We start from the raw sequence: 18,907 nt of genomic DNA on the forward strand, positions 1-18,907 counted from the left end.
TTGAGCCTAGACCAGAATGACAAAGAGATTCCATCCCCGAAGAAAGCTGGGGGAGGCAAATCCCAGGCCGAAGGAACAGCCAGTGCCCAAGTCCCGAGGGAGAACCGGCTCGGCGTGTTCCTGGAACAGGAAACCGTGGGGGGAGGGGAGTTGGCGGCGGCGGGGCGGCTGCCTTGGCCCCATTTCCCGGAGGAAGATGCTGAGGCCGCCTCTCCTCCTCCTCCTCCTCCTCCTCCTGCGGGCCGCCAGGGAGAGAGGCGGGAAGCGAGACCAGGCCGCGTGGCCGCCAGGTGGCGCGCGAGCCGCGTGGGCCCTGGTGGCCGCGGCCACGTGACCCCGGGGACCGCAGCCGCGAGCCGGGGCAAGTGCCCGGGGGAGCCCTGTGGCGCCACTCGCAGATGGGCCCCGCCAGCTCCTCACCAGTTCGTGGGGGCGGGGCCACAGCTAGGCGTCATTTGGCGCTCGGACCCTGGCCAGGGACGGAAGAGTCGGCGAGGATGAGCAAGTCTGGCCGCTGGGGCCACCCCCGCCAGCCGCCCCCCGCAGGTTCAGTCCCCTTTACTATCCCCGCACAGCCGGGGCCAGCAGTTTCCATGGGAACCGCAGCCGGGTCTGCGCGCCCAGGAGTAGCCCGCCTCCCGGCCCGGCACGGCTTCCAATCCGACGGGAGCCGGGAAGAACACGGGTGGGGAAGAAGCCATCGTTCAGGATCCCCAGGTCCTCCAGGTCGCCCCGGCACACCCAAGAAGGGCCACCGCGAGACCCGCATCGCCACTGCCCAGATTGCGCGGGCCACTATGATTGGCCTGGCCTCTCTATCAGCGTGGCGGCGCTCTCTGCCGGGTCCGCTCTCATTGGCTCCATCTCGAGGGCCTCCTCCCGCAATTGGTTCTCTCGAGGGCCGTCCCTGATTGGCCAAATTAGGCTCTCCTTGCTGGGGTTGATGGCACTCACGGAGCCCAAAAGGGCGTGCAGGGACGAGGGTAGGGTGGGGGCTGCGACTCTTGGGTTAGGGGGTCCAGACTATCCCGCCCACAGCGCCCTCTACCGGGCCGTCGGACCGCTGTCTGTGGTGCTGAAGCCTCACTCGAAGGCGCCCCTGCCATAGTTAGTGAGACTATCTCGCTCCTGATGGCCGCCTCGACATAAACGTGCGCTTGCGCCCGCGCACCGAAGGAGGCTGCGCCACCCCCATCGCCTTAGAGAGAAGCCAAGTCCCCACTAGCAGAGAGGAAGCGTGACTCCACGGGCAGACCAATCACGAGCCCGGAAAGCCAGGATATTTACATGGCAGATCCGCCCACCCGAAGTTCACGGGGTCCGAGAAGGCCCAGTGGTTTCCCGGGGCTGCAAGGCACCAGCGGGGTTTGCCTGAAACCCTAAGCCCCAAACCTCTTCACCCCCTTTGGAGCAGTGCCGAGTTCCCCTGCACTGTGGGGTGCCAGTCTCCACCCTTTTGAGCCCTAGAGACACCTAGTCGACTCAAAATCTACAGGGTTCCAGTTCCTTCTGCAGGCAGACTAGGGCCGCAGCGACCCCCACCTTCCTCCCTTGGTCCCCCCAAATCTGGAGACCCAAGCCTCCGCCCCTTGAAGTCTTGGTTCCTCGTCCCTTTCCAGTCCTCTCGGTGGACAGCAACTCCAGAAGGTCGTACGATCGGGCCACCAACACCTCCTCGCCCTCTTCGCTCCTCCAGCTCCGGGTGCTGGACAGAGGAGGGGAACCCGCCTAGTCTTCCAGCGAGAAAGCCCGCCCAAGAAGGGGCGCCAAGGCAGGAAGCAGGATCTGCGGGGTCGAAAGGGCCCAAAGCTGGTGATCCGAGCCCCCAAGAAGTGCTTTCTCGGGGCGCGGGGTCCTGGCCAGCGCGCGCTCGCTTCCACCTGCCGCGCCGTCGGGCGCCGCGAGGAGGCGGGGCTCAGTGGCCGCAGCCAATAAGCGACGCCGGCGCTGGCAGCTGCCGCTATAAAGGGCTGGGGGCGGCGGCTGCGCGGCCCAGAGCGCGGAGCGCGCAGCGCGGGCCGGAGGGTGGGAGGGAGGGCGGGCGAGGGGAGAGGGCTGAGCACCGGGACCGGACAGGCCGGGCCGAGGGGCGGCGGCGAAAGGCAAAGCGCCGCGATCTCTGTCGGGAAGCGCACCCTCCCCGGGCCCCGCGGGGCCGCGCAGGGGGCGTTCTCAATCCCGCGCCCGCTCCCTCCTTCCATCCCCTGCCGCCCGCAGACCACCCCGGGGCCCTGTTATCCGCGGGCGCGTCCCCGGGCTCGGGCCCGTCCCCGGCCCTCGAGGGAGCCGCCGCCTTCACCGACACCTCTGCAGCGGCCGCGCCAGAGGCCGCCCGGGCAGGACCCCGGCGTGAGCATCGGGCGCCCCCCAAGGAGTGCACGACCCCCGGATCCGCCCTCAGCACGGACCGCGCCCGCCGGGCACACAAGAATGGTCACTGTAGGTATTCCCCTGTCGCTGAGAGGGAACCTGGTCGGTGAGGGGTTAGGCACAGGCTCCGCGGAGATGGAGGGGGGGGGTAGGACCAGGCCTAGCTAGGCCCGGGTGGGGGGGGTAGGACCGAGCCTCGGGGCCTGAGAGTGGGCAGGGCCGCGCCCAGAGTGCTGAGGGCGCTTGGAGTCTTGCCCCAGAGGCCTTAGGGAGCCGAGCTGCGATCAGGGGGGCGTCCTACGGCGCCCTGGGGGCGGGATTGCCCCCCCTCCAGCAGGCCTGATGGGGGAGGGGCCGCGGCGGCGGAGGATGCCTCCTCCATCCAGGCCCGGACCCCGCAGGCCGCCCAGGCTAACGCAGGGCCCCGATCGCTGGTGCTGGGCCAGGACCAGGCGGCCAGCCGTCCCCGAGAGCCCCGGGGAAGCGGGTGGCGTCGGATGGCGCGCCCCAGGCCTCGGCCGCGCCCGGGAGCCGGGCGTCTCGTCCTCGAGCCCGTCGACCTTGCGGCAAGCGGGGAGGGGAGAGGAGGGGGGCGCGCCCGGAGGCCCCGCGGGCCCGCCGCCGCCGCCGCCGCGTCCCTTTGTTTCTCGGCGCTTCTTCGCGGGCCGTAGCCTCGCGCGGGCGCCTCAGGCTGCGGGGAGGGGGAGGGGAGAGGAGGGCCCGCGGGGGGGCCTCCCAGCTCCTGAGCCCCCGCCCCCCGGGGGATGGGGAAGGGGGCCGAGGCAAGCCCACTAGGCCGGGTCCGGGCGCCGCACCCCGCCAGGACTCTGGGCCGCGGGGTGACCTTGAGCGCGCCCGCCCGCCCGCGCCTTTCGCCCGGCTCCCGGTGCTTTCAGCAGCCGCCGAGCTGGTCAGCTCCCGAGTGCGCGGCCACGCCCGGCCACGCCCGGCCTGGCCCCGCCCCTGCCCCGCCCATCTAGGCCCCGCCCCCCGGGGCCCCCGGGGCCCGGCCTCGCCCGAGCCCTCGGATTTCCACTCGGCAGCCCGGGCGTGTCCCGGGGGCGGGGCCGGCCCGTCCTAGCCCCACCCCGGCCCCACCCCCGCCCCCGCCGCGCGACTCCGCTCCCCGCGCCGCCGCGCGTCCTTTGTCTGGTCCCGGCGCCCGGGCCTCCCTTTTCCGCTCCTCCTGTCTCTCGAGTCTCTGTGTGTGTGTCTCTGTAAGCTGTGTCTCTCTCTGGGCCTCTTTTTCGAGTGGGGGCGAGCAGTGAGTGGAGGGATGCTCTGCACGCCCTCCAGGCCTGGGCCTCTCCCCTCCTGGACCCTGGGACCCGCCCACCTGGCTCTGAGAAATGAGGCCCCAGAGGCCACACTTCCCTGCTGTGTGACCTCAGGCCAGCTCCTTCCCCTCTCTGGGCCTCACGCTGCTCACTCAGGTCCAGGAACGTGAGTGTGGCCTCCTGAGGACCCTCAGAACCCCCACAACAGCCCAGCACCCGTTCCTCTGATCTGTTCCCTCAGTTGAAAAAGGGAAACTGATGCACAAAGAAGGAGGGCGTAGTCAGAGGTCACACGGGGCCATGAAGCCCTTAGCGGCCTGGTTACTCCAACGAGGGCGCTCAGGCAGAGGCCCACCACGGGACAGGCTGGGCGAAGCGAGGGATAAACTGAGACAGTGAGGGCCCTGCATGGAGGGAGAAGGGCCCCGAAGTGGGAGGCTCAGCTAACACCACGTGGTGGCCCAGCCTTACCATGCATAGCCACTCAATGCCCTATTGTCGCCAGTATCCAGGCATCTGTCGCTGTGACTGGGGCCAGGGGCGCAGCTGGGGGCCAAGGGGGTCAGACACAGGAGGAGCTACACAGCAAGTGACCGAAGGTGTGTTCACGGCAAAATCCGTATGTAAGATGTATGTGCAATGGTGCAAAAGAGTTGGAGAAAGGGTGACAGAGAAGGGGGGAGACAGAGAGGGGTTCAGAGGGGAGAGATGGGGAGAGGGGGAGAGAGAGAAACAGAGGGGAAAAGAGAAAGAAATAGAAAGAGGGAGAGACACGGAGGAAGAGCTGGAGAGAGTGGGAGGGAAGGTTCCATTGCTCCCAGTCGGCCTCCGCCTCTCCATCTTTGATCTGCCCTCCTCCGCTGTGACTTCACCCCTCCATCCCTGTCCTGGGACAGCCCTCGAAGGTCTCTGTGATCCCCGTGTCATCCCAGGCCACGCATTTGCTGTGGGCTGGAGCAGGGCGGGTGTGGCCTCCACCAATCCGATCCCCATTAGCGGCTCAGCCGGCTCAGCCGCGGAGGAAACGCGACAGTGATCCCGCTAAGCTCTGGCACAGGTGGGAGGGAGATGGGGTGATGGCGAGATTAGTAGGCGGGGCCTCGACATCCTGGGCAGGAACCCCCAGTCACCTCTTAACCCCATCCGCGTTGAGGACAGTTTTGGGGGGGGGGGTAGAGTCAGTAACCCTGAAGGCTCTGGGGTCATCTGATCAGGAGTCAAACCCTGATTCTATCACCGCCACCTCCCCCTGTCACCTTGGGCAAGTCAGGTCCCTCTGACCCTCAGTTTCTCCAGCCGAGAAATGGAGAAGATGGTCTCCAGCTTTCAGTGTGATTGTGGGAGTCAGCAAGAACGTTGCGCATGCTCAGTGCCGGCACACAGTGAGGGTTCCGAGGCTGGAAGCTGGCGTGTCCTGAAACAGTGGCTGGGACTGCTGATTGCTTTTTGGGCTCCCGTAGCAGACATTATCAATCAATCACAGACCTCTAGCTCGCTGAGCCTGGACAGGAATTCAGAATCCGTCTCCACATGTGCGGACCTCTGTGCCATACCTTTAGTGGAGGGACAGTGGCCCACAGAGGCAAGGTGAGTGTCAGAGGACACACAGTGAGGAGGCTGGAGCCAGCAGCTGGCACGTGGTGGCCCCCAGGAAATATTTGTTGAATTGAATGAGTAGACTCGGCCAACAGAGTGGGTTTCAATGCAGTGGCGCCCGGGGCATGGCGTAGAGTAGGTACTTGACTTTGCTTTGCTGTTATTATTTTTACTATTATTGGCTTTTTCATTATGAAAGTGGGCTCTGGTGTCCAAACCCTGCATTTGGATTCTTGGTCCACCATTTACCTTCTGCCCAACCTTGTGCAAATCCCTTCATGGAGACTCCGGGGAATTGCCTGGAAATTTTCACATAAAGAATTTTCCCTGGCACATATCAGGCCCTCGATACATGGCGATGTTATTAGTAAAGTATTAAATAGTATGAGACCGGGACGCAGATCTGTGGGGTCTGCGTTACTGCTTTATCGCGGGCCCCTGTGGCAGACCTTGCTAATCAACCCAGTGCGTGTGCCTGCCCAGCCTGGACGTGGCTTCAGAATAATCGTCCAGGCAGCCACTTGCAGCCAATTGGAGATGCAGGGGAGTTGACCCTCAGTGCCACCCTTTTAATAAGAATAAATGGAAAGGAAGCACAGGGCCCAAAGAAGAGCTAAGATCATCCCTGAGGACACACAGCTATAGGGTGGCAGAGCTGCCCCAATGCTTTGGCCACAGTCATTAAAACCAGCTCTGGGGTCCAACACATCCAGGTTTGAAATGGAGTTCCCCATTTATGTGACTCGACATCTCTGGGCTCAGCTTCCTCACTTGTGAAATGGAGAATGTGCTGCTGTCTTTCAAGATTGTTGGGAGAAATAAGTGAAATGGTGCCTCGAGGTGCTTCTCAGGGTGCCTGGCACACGGTAGATACTCAGTGGAGTAGGAAGGTTATTAATCACGGTATTATAAGGCAGGGATGGCGGATGTGACAAGCTGGCTGCCACTTCCCATGACTGTGCACATAGCAGACATGGCTAGCTGATCGCAGAGTGCTTTCCAGCTGCACCCATGGGCAGTTGTAGATCCCTCCCTACTCATTTTCCAGTAACTTGGATTTCACAGCAAAGTGGAAGCAGAGGCCCAGAAGCTTTAATTGGCATACCTGAGGACACACAGCTGGGAAATGTTAGACCTGGGACTAGTCTTGTTTGGCAGTGAAAGTTGGAAATACAGACCCAGGATCATAAAAGCTCATGTGCAAATCCCTGATCCACCATTTATAGGCTGCATGATCTTTGGTAATTTTTCAAACATTTCTGAACCTCATTTCCCCCCTCTGTTGTTGTAGCTCAGGCTGCTTATAACAAAATACCATAAATTGGGTGGCTTAAACACCAGACATTAATTTCTCATAGTTCTGGAGGCTGGAAGTCCGAGATCAAGGTGCTGGCTGATCCGGTTCCTGGTGAGGGCTCGCTCCCTGGTTTGCAGACAGCCTTCTCCTTGCTGTGCCCTCACATGGTGAAGAGAGAGATCTCTCTCCCCTCCCTTTTTACAAGGGCATGAATCCCATTCATGAAGGCTCCACTCTCATGACCTAATCACCTCCCAAAGGACCCACCTCCAAAAACCATCACACTGGGGACTAGGAGTCCAACATATGAATTTGGGAGGACACAAGCATTTAGTCCATAGCATCTGTGAAGCAGGGGGAATAAAATCTTCTTCTTTTCAGGGTGGTTGTGAATAAGAAAAGAAAAATTGCCTCTAGAGGGCTTTGCACTGTGCCTGGCACCCAGCAGTGCCCAATATTTGGGAACAATTATGGTATTGTATTTTGGGTCAGGGATGGCTGAGAGGATGTGTACCTGCTGACTCTTTCTAATTCTGTGGCCAAAACAGACATTGCTAATCAATCACAGTGGAAAGACCAAAGGAAATTCTGGCTGTTTTGCCTTCCCATGCCCATGACAGACAATACCAATCAATACTAGCACTGTTTCCTGCTGAGCCCAGATGTTGCTTTAAAATTCGTCTCCATGTGGCCCTTACATATAAAATAGATGTAGAATATATTTTAAAATTGCTTAAAGAGTAGATCTTAAAAGTTGTCGTCACAAGAAAAAAAATCATAACTATATATAGATAGATGTTAACTATAAAAAATTATAACTATGGTGATGGATGTTAACTAGACCTATTGTGGAGATCATTTTGTAATATATACAAATACTGAATCATTATGTTGTATGCCTGAAACTAATATAATGTTCTATGTCAATTATATCTTAATTTTTAAAAAGAGATGTAGAAAAAAACATTCAATAAAATTCAACATCCATTCTTTAAAAAAAGTCTTGTTAGGTTACTAGGAATAAAATTAAACATTCTTAACCTGATAAAGGCCATCTACAAAAAGCCTACAGCAAAGATCATATTTAGCCGTGAAATGTTTAAAGCATTTCCTTTAACATCAGGATTAAAGAAGGCACTGTCGCATTGTAGCCCCTGCAATAAGACAAGAAAAATAAATAAGAGGTATAGATTGGAGGTAAAGAACTAAAACGGTCATTATTTGCAGGTGTTATTATGCTACACATAAAAAAACAAAAGAGCTCAGTGGGGAAACTGGGGGAGTAAATGCCTGGTGGGAAAATTATGCATGAAGCAAAAGAAATATTAACACATTTGGGATGTGAGTTACCTTTGCTCGGAGGAGGGAATTCATATGAGGGCTTCAAAGCTAATAAAAATGTTATATTTCTTATTCTGAAGACAAAAATGTTCATTTTATTATTCTGAAAATGCACAGATTTGTTTTAGGTAAACAGGCAAACATATATGCAAATGGACATAGGTGGCATTTATATATGGAATTTTTCACAGTAAAGTCTTTTGCTTTGCCTGGTCGGTGCTCAAGGAATGGAAGGGATTATCAGGATAATACGTTGTCTCCTCCCCACGTTCAAGCCCGTGTCAGACATGACATGAGCCCCTCCTACCTCCCGCTGGCCCCTGGCATGGGGACTGGGCCGTGAGCGGGTGTGGCCTGTTGTCTCCAGCAGATACTCGGGGCCATGGAGTCTCAGGTGGCGGGGGGCCCGGCCGGCCCAGCCCTGCCCAACGGGCCACTCCTTGGGACAAACGGAGCCACTGACGACAGCAAGACCAACCTCATCGTCAACTACCTGCCCCAGAACATGACCCAGGACGAATTCAAGAGCCTCTTCGGCAGCATTGGCGACATCGAGTCCTGCAAGTTGGTTCGGGACAAGATCACAGGTGTGGCTGCTGGCAGGTGGGAGTGGGGGGCAGACAGAGCCGTAGCCTCAAGAGGACAGGTGTGATGGGAGCAGGTGGACCCTGGGGGTCTGAGGTGTGATGGGGAGACAGGTGTGATCCCAGGTGGGAGCTCATGGGAGCAGGTGGACCCTGTGGGTCTGAGGTGTGATGAGGAGACAGGTGTGACCTAGGTGGGGTGTCTTGGGGTGGTGGGGGCAGGTGGTACTCAGGGAGATCAGAAACAGGTGGGTCTTGATTCTCATAACCTTGAGGGGGCCGTCAGCCTCTCAGGCCTGGTCTGCGAGGACACTGGCAGGTCCAGGGAGGTCATCGTCTGGTCCTGCCCACAGGGCAGAGCCTCGGCTACGGGTTTGTGAACTACTCTGACCCCAACGATGCAGACAAAGCCATCAACACCCTCAATGGCCTCAAATTGCAGACGAAGACCATCAAGGTTTGTGCCCTCCTTCCCCACTGCTGCCCGTTCCCCGTTACTGTCCACCTGGGCTGCCCCCTTCACTGCCACCCATCCCCCGACTGCCACCATCCTCCCCACACACCCATCCCCCCACTGCCACCATCCTCCTCTATGGCTCATCCCCTAAGGGGTTCAGATGTCTCCCCCAAGGCTTCCTGGCTGGGCCCCCGGGGGCCAGTGGCTCTTCCTCTCTGAACCTCAGTTTCCGCATTTGTCATTGGGGAGAATATCAACCCCACATTCTCTGGTGGCTCAGGGCGGTACCCACCCCGTCGGTGGAGGAGCAGGAGAGAGTGACCAGGGTCCAGTGGGCAGCACCCCCACGCCTTTGTCATGGAAATGGGGGAGGGATGGGGGCCCATCTGCCATCTGGAGCCTAATTAGGGTCTGAGAGGGTGGGATTAGGGGTGGGCCCTCCCCCATCTTTGTGCAATGCCCCTCCCCCCACGGCCTCCCTTCTGAGCAGCTGCAGCTGAGACCCTGCGAGCCCAGGTTCCCTAGGGGGGGATCGCCATGGAAACCCCCCTCTCCAGGTTCGCCTGGGGGTGTCTGGACTCCGCCCCACAAATCTGCTCCCGAGCCCTGGGGGAGGCGTGGCTGCGGGAACCCATCTGGCCCCCAGTTCTCCATGGGAACAGAGGTGCAGGAATCTCCTCCTCTCTCTGCTGTGGGGGGAACGGGGTCATGACCTGATGGGTCCCTCCATGGCCCACTGGACCCAGAAGGCCCAGGGCATGAGAGTGGACCCTGGTGACAAACTAAGACCCAGAGGGCCACCGTGTGTGTGTGATGGGGTGAGTATGTGTGTGTGTGTGTGTGTGACCGTGGGCTGTGAGACAGTGTTTGTGGGACTCTGTGGCTATGAGAGCGTCTGTTGTCACACAGTTTTGGCTATGATGGACTCTGGGTGTCACCATGTGGGAACATGGTGTTTATTTGACAGGTGCTTGGTGACACACTGCGACTCCGGCTATGACCTGATGGGGCTGCGTGGGTGTGTCTGGCTGTGACAGGGTGTTTGTGTGTCACGGTGAAGTTGTGTGGGTGTGTCTACCTGGGCCCCATTCAGGGTGGAACACGTGTGACGTTGTGGGCTTGTGCGGTGGTGTGACAGGTGTGTGGTTCTGCGACTGTTACTGTAATTCTCCAAGACCCCCGAGTTGCCGTGAATGTGGCGGCGACCTGTGTTACCTTCCTGCTGGTGGAGTCACTGGGGCTGTGCAGCGAGTAGTGTGTGTGTGTGTATGTGTGTGTCTGTGTGGGTGACTGTCTGTGGTCCATCCCGACTGGGTGCTCCGGCAGATTCTGCCCCACAATATTTCCAGCCGCCCGCCATGTGCCAGGCCCCGTCCCGGTGAGGGGGTGTGGGGAGGCCACCCAGGTGAGGGACCAGGTCAGCCCACATCATGGAAGGCCGAGAAAGGCCCCTGAAGACCTACTCTGTGCCTCAGATGACTCCTGACCCCAAACACCCACCCAGGAGCTCAGACTCAAGTCCTCACCCCTCAGAGCTCACAACTGGAGACAAAAAAGGAGCACATACATGCCTGTGAGGTTTTATTATTATTCCAGAAATAACAGCAGCCGATGTGTTTGCCTTTTTTCTGGAGGACCCCAGGTGTGCACAGTCGCATTCATTAGAATCCCCCCACCCCCACCCCGTGAGCACCCTCACCCTCAATCCCCCCCCACCGGCCCACTTAAAAAAGTAATATGCCCTCACTGCCCCGAATAAAAGCCAGACCCTTGACAATGACCTGTGTCTACCCAGAGGTTAATTTAGAAGAGATAGAAAATAGACATCGGCAGAAATCAGAAGAGGAGCTTATGACCCCTCCCCGCCCCCCCAGCTAGAGGTCACCCTGTTAGCATTTGGGGGGGCCCTCCAGACCACGTTTCCCGGACATTGATAACACACAATGAGATGGGGTCACTCCTCGCTGCTCTGTAAATAGACTTTTCTTTCCCCCACTTTACAATACTCCCCACTGTTTCAGGGAAATAAATCTACATGTCCACCATTTTTTAAACAGCTGCAGTTTCATTGTGGGGCTGGACCATAATTCATGACACAAATCGGATGATCATACTAAAACGTGTCTGACTCACAACTGGGAGAAGTGCTCTGAGAGAGAGTAATGGGGGTAGGGGTGGAGGACCAAATTCAGGTGGGTGAGGACAGGGAGGACATCTCAACTGAGACCTGGAGAAGACGCGAGAGGAGGGCAGTTCCAGGCAGAGGGAACAGCCAGTGCAAAGGCCCTGAGGCTGGAGCATGCCTGTGTGTTTGGGGAACATGGAGGAGGTCTGTGTGGCTGGAACAGAGCGATTGAGGGGGAAAGTGAGTGGAGATGAGGGCAAAGGGGTGATGGGGTAGGTCAGGCAGGGCCTTGTGGGCTATGGGGAGGATTTTAACTCTGAGGAAGGTGGGAGCCACAGAGGGTTCTGAGCAGAGGAGGGATGTGACCTGGCTCAGCTGCTCACAGATGCCCTCTGGCTGCTGTGGGGGAAACAGACTGTGGGGGACGAGGGTGGAGACGCTGCACTGGTCTGCGGTGAGCAATGGTGGGGGCTGGGCCAGGGTGTGGCGGTGGCAGTGGGGAGAAGAGTGTGGATTCTGGATAGTGAGGAAGGCGGAGCCCACAGGGTTGATGGTGGACTGGGTGTGAGTGCGAGAGAGGCCTCAAGGACGACCCAAGGCTGGTGACCTGAGCACCCAGGACACACAGCTGCCGTTACTGAGTTGGGGCAAGTTAGGGGGCAGTTAAGAGCCGGATGCTGCCACGCTGAGTGTGACCCCCCACCAGACCCCCTCGTGGGGCCCCTGGAGGCCGGGGTCACACAGGTGCGCAGCTCAGGGGCGGGGCCCACACTGGGGATGGACATTTGGGAGTTGTCAGCTTTGAGCTGGTGGCTGAAGACCTGAGCGCCCCAGGGGCCCAGTGCAGAGGGGAAGAGAAGGGCCAGCGTCCCAGGCTCACTTCCTAAAGGAGCAGGACATGTCGACGTTGACGGAGTGTCCCGTGTGAGAGCGTGAGCTGGGGATGCGAGGGTCCCCAGGTCCCCAGGGAGACATGTGACCCCCCCCCACCCCGGGGCACTGCTTCTCTGGCCTCCTCAGGCGACAGGTCCCCCATCACTCTCTGCAGGCAGGGCCGCGTTGTCTCAGCCACGGCCATGTCCCCTCCCCCAAACCCTGGGCCCCCCCCCCCATGGTGACGACTCAAGAGAGATTTGTTGGGCCGGCCCGGTGGCACGAGCGGTTAAGTGCGCACTCCGCTGCGGCGGCCCGGGGTTCGCTGGTTCGCATCCCGGGCGCTCACTGACGCACCGCTTGTCAAGCCACGCTGTGGCGGCCTCCCATATACAGTGGAGGAAGACGGGCACGGATGTTAGCCCAGGGCCGGTCTCCCTCAGCAGAAAGAGGAGGATTGGCAGATGCTAGCTCAGGGCCGATCTCCTCACACACACACACACACACACACACACACACACACACAAAGAGAGATTTGCTGAGCGAGCAGATTAGGCGTTTCTGCGACTCAGCGGTACCTTGGGTGTGGCCTGGCTCTGCACGTCTGCGGCATGGGTCTTCCCCTCCCCCGTCCCTCTGACCCTCCCGCAGGTGTCCTACGCCAGACCCAGCTCTGCGTCCATCCGGGATGCCAACCTGTACGTCAGCGGGCTCCCCAAGACCATGAGCCAGAAGGAGATGGAGCAGCTCTTCTCCCAGTACGGCCGCATCATCACGTCCCGCATCCTGCTGGACCAGGCCACAGGTCAGGCCGCCAGGGAGCCCGCGTCTGGCGGGGCCCGGGCAGAGGCACCGAGGGCGGGCCAAATGCGGGGCCGCGCAGGAGGGGGGGAGGGTGCTCACGACGCCCTGGCACCCTGGCAGGTGTCTCTCGGGGTGTGGGCTTCATCCGCTTCGACAAGAGGATCGAGGCCGAGGAGGCCATCAAAGGACTGAACGGGCAGAAGCCGCTGGGTGCTGCCGAGCCCATCACGGTCAAGTTCGCCAACAACCCGAGTCAGAAGACGGGGCAGGCCCTGCTCACGCACCTCTACCAGTCCTCCGCTCGGCGCTACGCGGGGCCTCTGCACCACCAGACGCAGCGCTTCCGGTGAGCCCCCTGCCCCCTGCCCCCTGGACATCCCAGACCCCCAGATCGGGGGCCCAAGGCTTGCCCACCCTCCTGAACCCCTTCCTGCAGGGCAGAGGGACACAGGGACAGTGCCCATACGTGGGGGCTGCTGAGGGCAGCGAAGGGGAAATGCATGGGTCTATCAGGTGTTGAGGCCAGGCCCTTGTATACAGCAGGCACTCAATGTGTGCAGGGCACTGTGAGAGGCATTATGGGCATTAAGAGTTTTGACAGTCGCCTGATCGAGTCCAGCTCTGACTGTCCCCTTCTGTCTTGGGCACAAGGCTCCAGCTATCTGTGCCTCAGTTTCCCCATCCACATTTCACGAGTGCTTACTACATGCCAGGCACACGTTTATTCTGCACAGCAACCTAATGAGAAGGGAGCTGTCTTGTCCCCATTTTAAGGACAGGACTCTGAGGCACAGAGAAGCATTGTCACAAGTCCAGCCCAGGCACAGTGGAGAAGAAACTCGAACCGTACCTTCTGGGGACCCGAGCCCTGCAGGGTGGGGGCAGGCGAGCAGGCCCGGCCGGCCGGGAGGGGGAGGACGAGGACGTGGGTGCAGGCCGGGCAGCGGCAGGGCAGGCGAGAGGCGGTGCCTGAGTGACCACGGTTCCGTGCCAGGCGGTGTCCAGCCGGGCGGGCAGCGGCGGGGGCAGGGCTGGCGCTGCTGGCCCGCGGGGTGGGGGCGGGGAGGGCAGGCAGCCGGCCGGCCGGCGTCACAGCCGGGGGCGTGCCCGAGGCCACCAGTGACCACTCCTTCTGCCTCCACAGGCTGGACAATTTGCTCAACATGGCCTATGGAGTCAAGAGGTAACAGTGCCCCCGCCCCGCTGTCCCCTCAGACCCTTCCCTGCTGCTCCCCGTCCCCGCCTCCCCCAGGACTGCCAGCGTCCACGGGTCTGCCAGTCGCGCGGCCATTAAGAGACTTGGGGGCGATCGAGCCTAGTAAATATCTAGGAAGAGCTGCTACAAAATGTGGGTCGAGGGGCCTGTCTGTGCCCTCTTAGCCCAGTGGAAGGTGGCAGTGTTGCCTGGGATACAGCCGTGCCCCTGTTCCCACGTTAAGTCACCGAGTGCCACCGGCCACCGCTGATCATCGTTGCTGAGGGTCACAGAATGCCACTCCCGTGGTCATTGTTACCGTTATTAAAGATCCCCGTCCAGCGGGGGAGGAGACAGAGAGATGCACAGCGATCACGGCCGTGACGGGGCAGGAGAAGGGGGACCGTCTGAGGTGACAGAGTGGAAGCCAAGTTCCTGGCAGTGGGAACAGCCTGTGCAAAGGCCAGGAGGAGGGAGCGAGCAGTTAGGCCCCAGAGCCCAGACTGAACGCGTCGGGCCCTCGGGGCCCCCCGAGTGGAGTGGAGCGGCAGGAAGGCAGGCAGCCGCTGAGCAGTGTGGCTGGAACTAGTTCTGTCCTTTCCTTCACTCATTCGCTCGACACGCCCCTCCCCGGTGCCTACTGTGTGCTGGGCTGTCCTGGGCTGGGGCAGCAGGGGGAAGACAACCTGGCAGGGCAGAGGGAGCTGATGATAAACGTGTGACTGGAGCCACACAAGGCCGAGAGGGCAGAGGGAGGCGGGGGCCTCCTTCTGGGGCAGAGGAGGCCGCCCTGAGGAGGTGACAGCTGGCTGAGACCTGAGCAACGGGAGGGAGGTGCTCGAATGGCTACACACATGTCCCGGCTCCCAGCGCCGCCCTTCCAGGGCCGGCCTCCAGGGGTGGCAGGGCGGCCAGGGGGGCAAATGAGACAGTGTTGTCAAGGGCCGGGTCACGGTGGGGTCAGAGCAGGGCGAGGGCAGGAGTGTGTGAGAAGATGTGCCAAGGGAAGGGTGGTGTCCAGGGAGGGGGAAGGGGTCAGAGTGAACAGAGCTAAGGACCAGGTAGGGTCAAAGGTCATGGAGTCAGGGTGTAGACTGGGCTCTGGGCAGGATGAGGGGTGAAGGCCTCAGTTCAGGGAGGGTCAGAGGTCAGGACAGGGATACAGGTCAGGATGCAGTGGGGGGGCTGGTGTCTCAGAGCTGGGCAGAGGGTGTGGGTTTCAGGTGGGGACACAGATGGAGGTCACGGGATGGTGGCAGGGTCCGGACAATGCAGGAGTCCCCAGGTCACAGCCCAGCCCCAGGTCATGACAGTGTCAGGGGCCACAGGGGGATCGGGGGCATGCCAGGGGGTCAGGGCAGAGCCCGCGTGACCCCCAAAGTAGTCCCCTGTCGCTCATCGCCAGGTTCTCGCCCATCGCCATCGACGGCATGAGCGGCCTGGCGGGCGTGGGCCTGTCGGGGGGCGCGGCGGGCGCCGGCTGGTGCATCTTCGTGTACAACCTGTCGCCCGAGGCCGACGAGAGCGTGCTGTGGCAGCTCTTCGGGCCCTTCGGGGCGGTCACCAACGTCAAGGTCATCCGCGACTTCACCACCAACAAGTGTAAGGGCTTCGGCTTTGTCACCATGACCAACTACGACGAGGCGGCCATGGCCATCGCCAGCCTCAACGGCTACCGCCTGGGCGAGCGCGTGCTGCAGGTGTCCTTCAAGACGAGCAAACAGCACAAGGCCTGAGCCGCCCCACCCTCCCCGGGCAGCAGAGAGAGAGAGAGAGAGAGAGAGAGAGAGAGAGAGAGGGGCCCCAGAGAGACAGCGCAGGCAGACCACCGACGGACGAGGCCCCAAGTCCCCGTGGGGGCCACAGGGTGAGCATGCGGGTCAGAGGGTCTGCAGGGAATGGGGGGTGCCTGGGGGTCCCCCACCCCGTCCTCCTGCCCCCCACACCCCAGGCTGGGCTGTTCACTCTCTCGTCTTGGTTTTGTTCATGGCGATGGCTTTTGTTTCTTTTTTCGGCTCACGAAAGCAGATGTGCCCCCACTGCACCCTCAACCTCCCTCCATCGGACGGCTTGGGGGGGTCGCTGGGGGTGCCCTCCCAGGCCCCCTTGCCCAGGCCTCCCCAACACCTAGGTGAGCCTGAGGGGAGCGGGGAACAGGTTTAAAAATCCCCAAAAGAGCGCAACGTGAGCAGGGATGAGGGCAGCCCCAGCCCAGAGCCCCCCTGGTGGGGGGCGTGAGGAACAGGGGGAGGGGCTGGAAACAGAAACAAATTAAAAAAAAGGGGGGGGTGGGAGGGGAAGAAAAACTCTATTTTTGTAAAAAGGGAAAAAAGACCTCGTGGAGAATTTTTACTGGGGATTCTTGAACTTGAAAAAAAAACACAAAAAAAGACAAAAAAAAAAAAGAAAATATTTTGGCAGGTTATGTTTACCAACTGGGGCAGGGACGGGGAGCAGGGCCTGGGAGCTGGGGGTCCTGGAAGCCACACGGAGAAACACAGCCACGCAAATACACGCAGGGGCACGCACACGTGCACACACGCCACAGGGACACGCTCCAGACACATCAGGAAATCACTGGCCAAACACATGGACAAACCTGGATGAACACAGGAGACCCAAGGATGGGGCGATGTAAACATACGTGGACGTGGGCAAAAGTGGCCACGGGTGGATGTGGCCGTGGACACAGGCACATGTGGCCGTGGGAACACTTCCACACATACACATGGACGCGTGTAAGGGGAGACAGATATATTTGGACACACAAATCTAGACACCCAGTCACGGAGAAACAGACACGCAACATCAAGGGACACACAGACATGCCCATAGCATCCCCCAGGCCCAGGCGAGAGGTCGCAGCCCAGACCCCAGCCCAGTCCGCCTCCTCCAGCCAGGCCGGCCAGCCCCTCTCGCCCCTGCACCGGGGTCTCTGCAGAGCTCTCTCCTGGCTCATCGATGGTCCCTGCTGCCCACGAACACAGGCGTGCGAACACGGCATCCATGCACCCAGACACACAATACCTCGTTCCACTTTTGGCATCACAGTGGGCTGGAGGCAGCCCCCCCAACACTTGAGGCCAAAGGACCCCCGTCCCCGGGGCTGAGCCTCCCTGGGCCGAGCAGCAAGCCCCCCCGCTCCCCGCCAGGCCCGGGGTGGACTGGCCCAGGGGCCCAGCCCCACATCCCCTTCCCGTCCACCTGTGACCTATTTCAGTTTGTTGGGTTTTTGCGTCTTTCCAGATCAGTGAGGGCAGTGGACGCAGCCCCCAGCCCCGGCCCCGGCCCCGGCTTCTGTCTGGAACTTTCCATCCTCCTAGTTTTCATTCTTTGTAAAAAAAAAAAAAAAAAAATTCCAACAGAAGCCAAAGGCCGGACCCCCGGGGGGGGGCCCTTGCAGCGCCCTCACTCCCGCAGCGGGCGCCATCAGACCTGAGAATCGCAAACCCCAATTCTCAGCTTTGGTCGCCCTTCCTCCGGTGTCCCCACGTTTGGTGTCGGGCCATGCCCCATCTGACTGCCCAGCTCTCTCTCCCCCACCCCTCCCCGTGTTGTTATTAACCGTCTGTGGAGCTTCTGCTGCAAGGAACAAAAAGAAAAAAAAAAATCAAAAAAGCGACAAAAAAACACAAACAGAAGAGAAAAAAAAAGCGACAAAAAAAGGAAGAAAAAAAAAACAGAAGAGATTTACAAAAAAAAGGAAAAAAAAAGACATAAACTGGCACCAGTTAACTTTCTTGTACTTTTTTGCCGAATTTAGCTTCTTGTAGTTTTAACTTATTGCTATGTTAACTATTTATTCTTATTGTTGCTCTGTAAGGACATTTGTGTATATTTCTGTTCCTCCATCCAGTTTGCAAGTTTAAGGAACCACGATGTTCTTTGTTTCTTTAAGTTTTGCGGAGACGTGATTATGCCTAATTTATTTATAAGAGGGGAAGTGGAATCATTAAAGTAATAATAATTATTAATAACAGTAACGGTAGCCAAGCGGCACCCGGGGGGCGCGCGCGCTCTGCGGGGCGGTCCCCGCGCAGCCAGCGGCGTCCGGGGTCTCAATGGGATTATTTTTGCTCGTCTTGAGAATTTTTTCAGTCCTATTTAGCTGGTGAAAACCCTAGCTTGTTCTTGATACACGAACCTATTTATTCTTGTGGTTTTTAAGTCCTCTCAGATCTCCCCGCTCCCCTCCAGCAGGGCAGACCCCCGGGGGTCCATCCCTCTCCCTCTGCTGTTTCCGGGGTCTCTCTCCCCTCTGCCCTCCGCGCGCGGGGACACGTGTGCGCACGTGGGCAGCGTGGCGGAGGCGTTTGTGAGCAATAAGGGCTGGGTTTGTCCCCCATCCTGGGGGGGGCCAGGCTCTGGAGAGGGGGCACCTCCCCACATCCCCCCCCCCCCCAACCCCCGAGGCCCAGGCCCCTGCTACCCTCAAGACTGGGAGGGGATTTCTTTTTCTAAAACACAGAACTCAGCCCAGCCAGGCCCCCTTCCTGGAGGCGAGCCCCTCACCCCAGGGGAGGGGGCCTGGGGTCTTCCACATCCCTGGGGGCCAGGGCCAGGGCCGTGGGGAGGGGGTTCAGCCCCTCCAGCCCTCCCTTCATCTTATTTATTCGGAAGGTTTCCAATCAGAGTCCGTGTTGGAGGTGATAAAGAACTGTAAAAAAAAAAAGACAAAAAAAAACACACAAAAACCCAAAACCCAACAAGATCACTTTGCGTTGCGTTTAGACTATTTATTACCGGGATTACAGGCCTGGCCGCGGTAACAGACTTTTACATGGAGTTGTTTAATTATTTGTACTTTTCATGCCAGAAAATAAAAGTTCAGAATCTTACATCCTCGGGTGTCTGTGCACTGGTGTGCGAGGCATGTTGGAGTGTGTGCTGTGGGCCCTGGCTGTGTGGCCATGTGCAGGCTGCTGTCCCTCTCTGGGCCTGGGTCTCATCTGGAGCCCCTTCGCCTCCTCACAGCACACATGAGACTC

The 18,907-nt window shown here is 59.5% G+C and overlaps 1 protein-coding gene across 1 annotated transcript; it reads left to right on the top strand.

Annotated features, from left to right (window-relative positions):
- Positions 1-497: 497 nt before the first annotated feature.
- On the top strand, positions 498-16,195 carry ELAVL3 (ELAV like RNA binding protein 3). Its single transcript, XM_058525420.1, has 11 exons — positions 498-843; positions 1,697-1,918; positions 2,218-2,476; positions 2,708-2,936; positions 5,207-5,234; positions 8,226-8,468; positions 8,819-8,922; positions 12,572-12,725; positions 12,845-13,070; positions 13,869-13,907; positions 15,304-16,195. The coding sequence occupies exons 1-11, from the start codon at positions 498-500 to the stop codon at positions 15,653-15,655; spliced, it is 2,202 nt and encodes a 733-aa protein (XP_058381403.1). The 3' UTR covers positions 15,656-16,195.
- The last annotated feature ends 2,712 nt before the right edge of the window (positions 16,196-18,907 follow it).

This window comes from Diceros bicornis, chromosome 30 (genome assembly GCF_020826845.1).
Source record: "Diceros bicornis minor isolate mBicDic1 chromosome 30, mDicBic1.mat.cur, whole genome shotgun sequence".
NCBI lineage: Eukaryota > Metazoa > Chordata > Mammalia > Perissodactyla > Rhinocerotidae > Diceros > Diceros bicornis.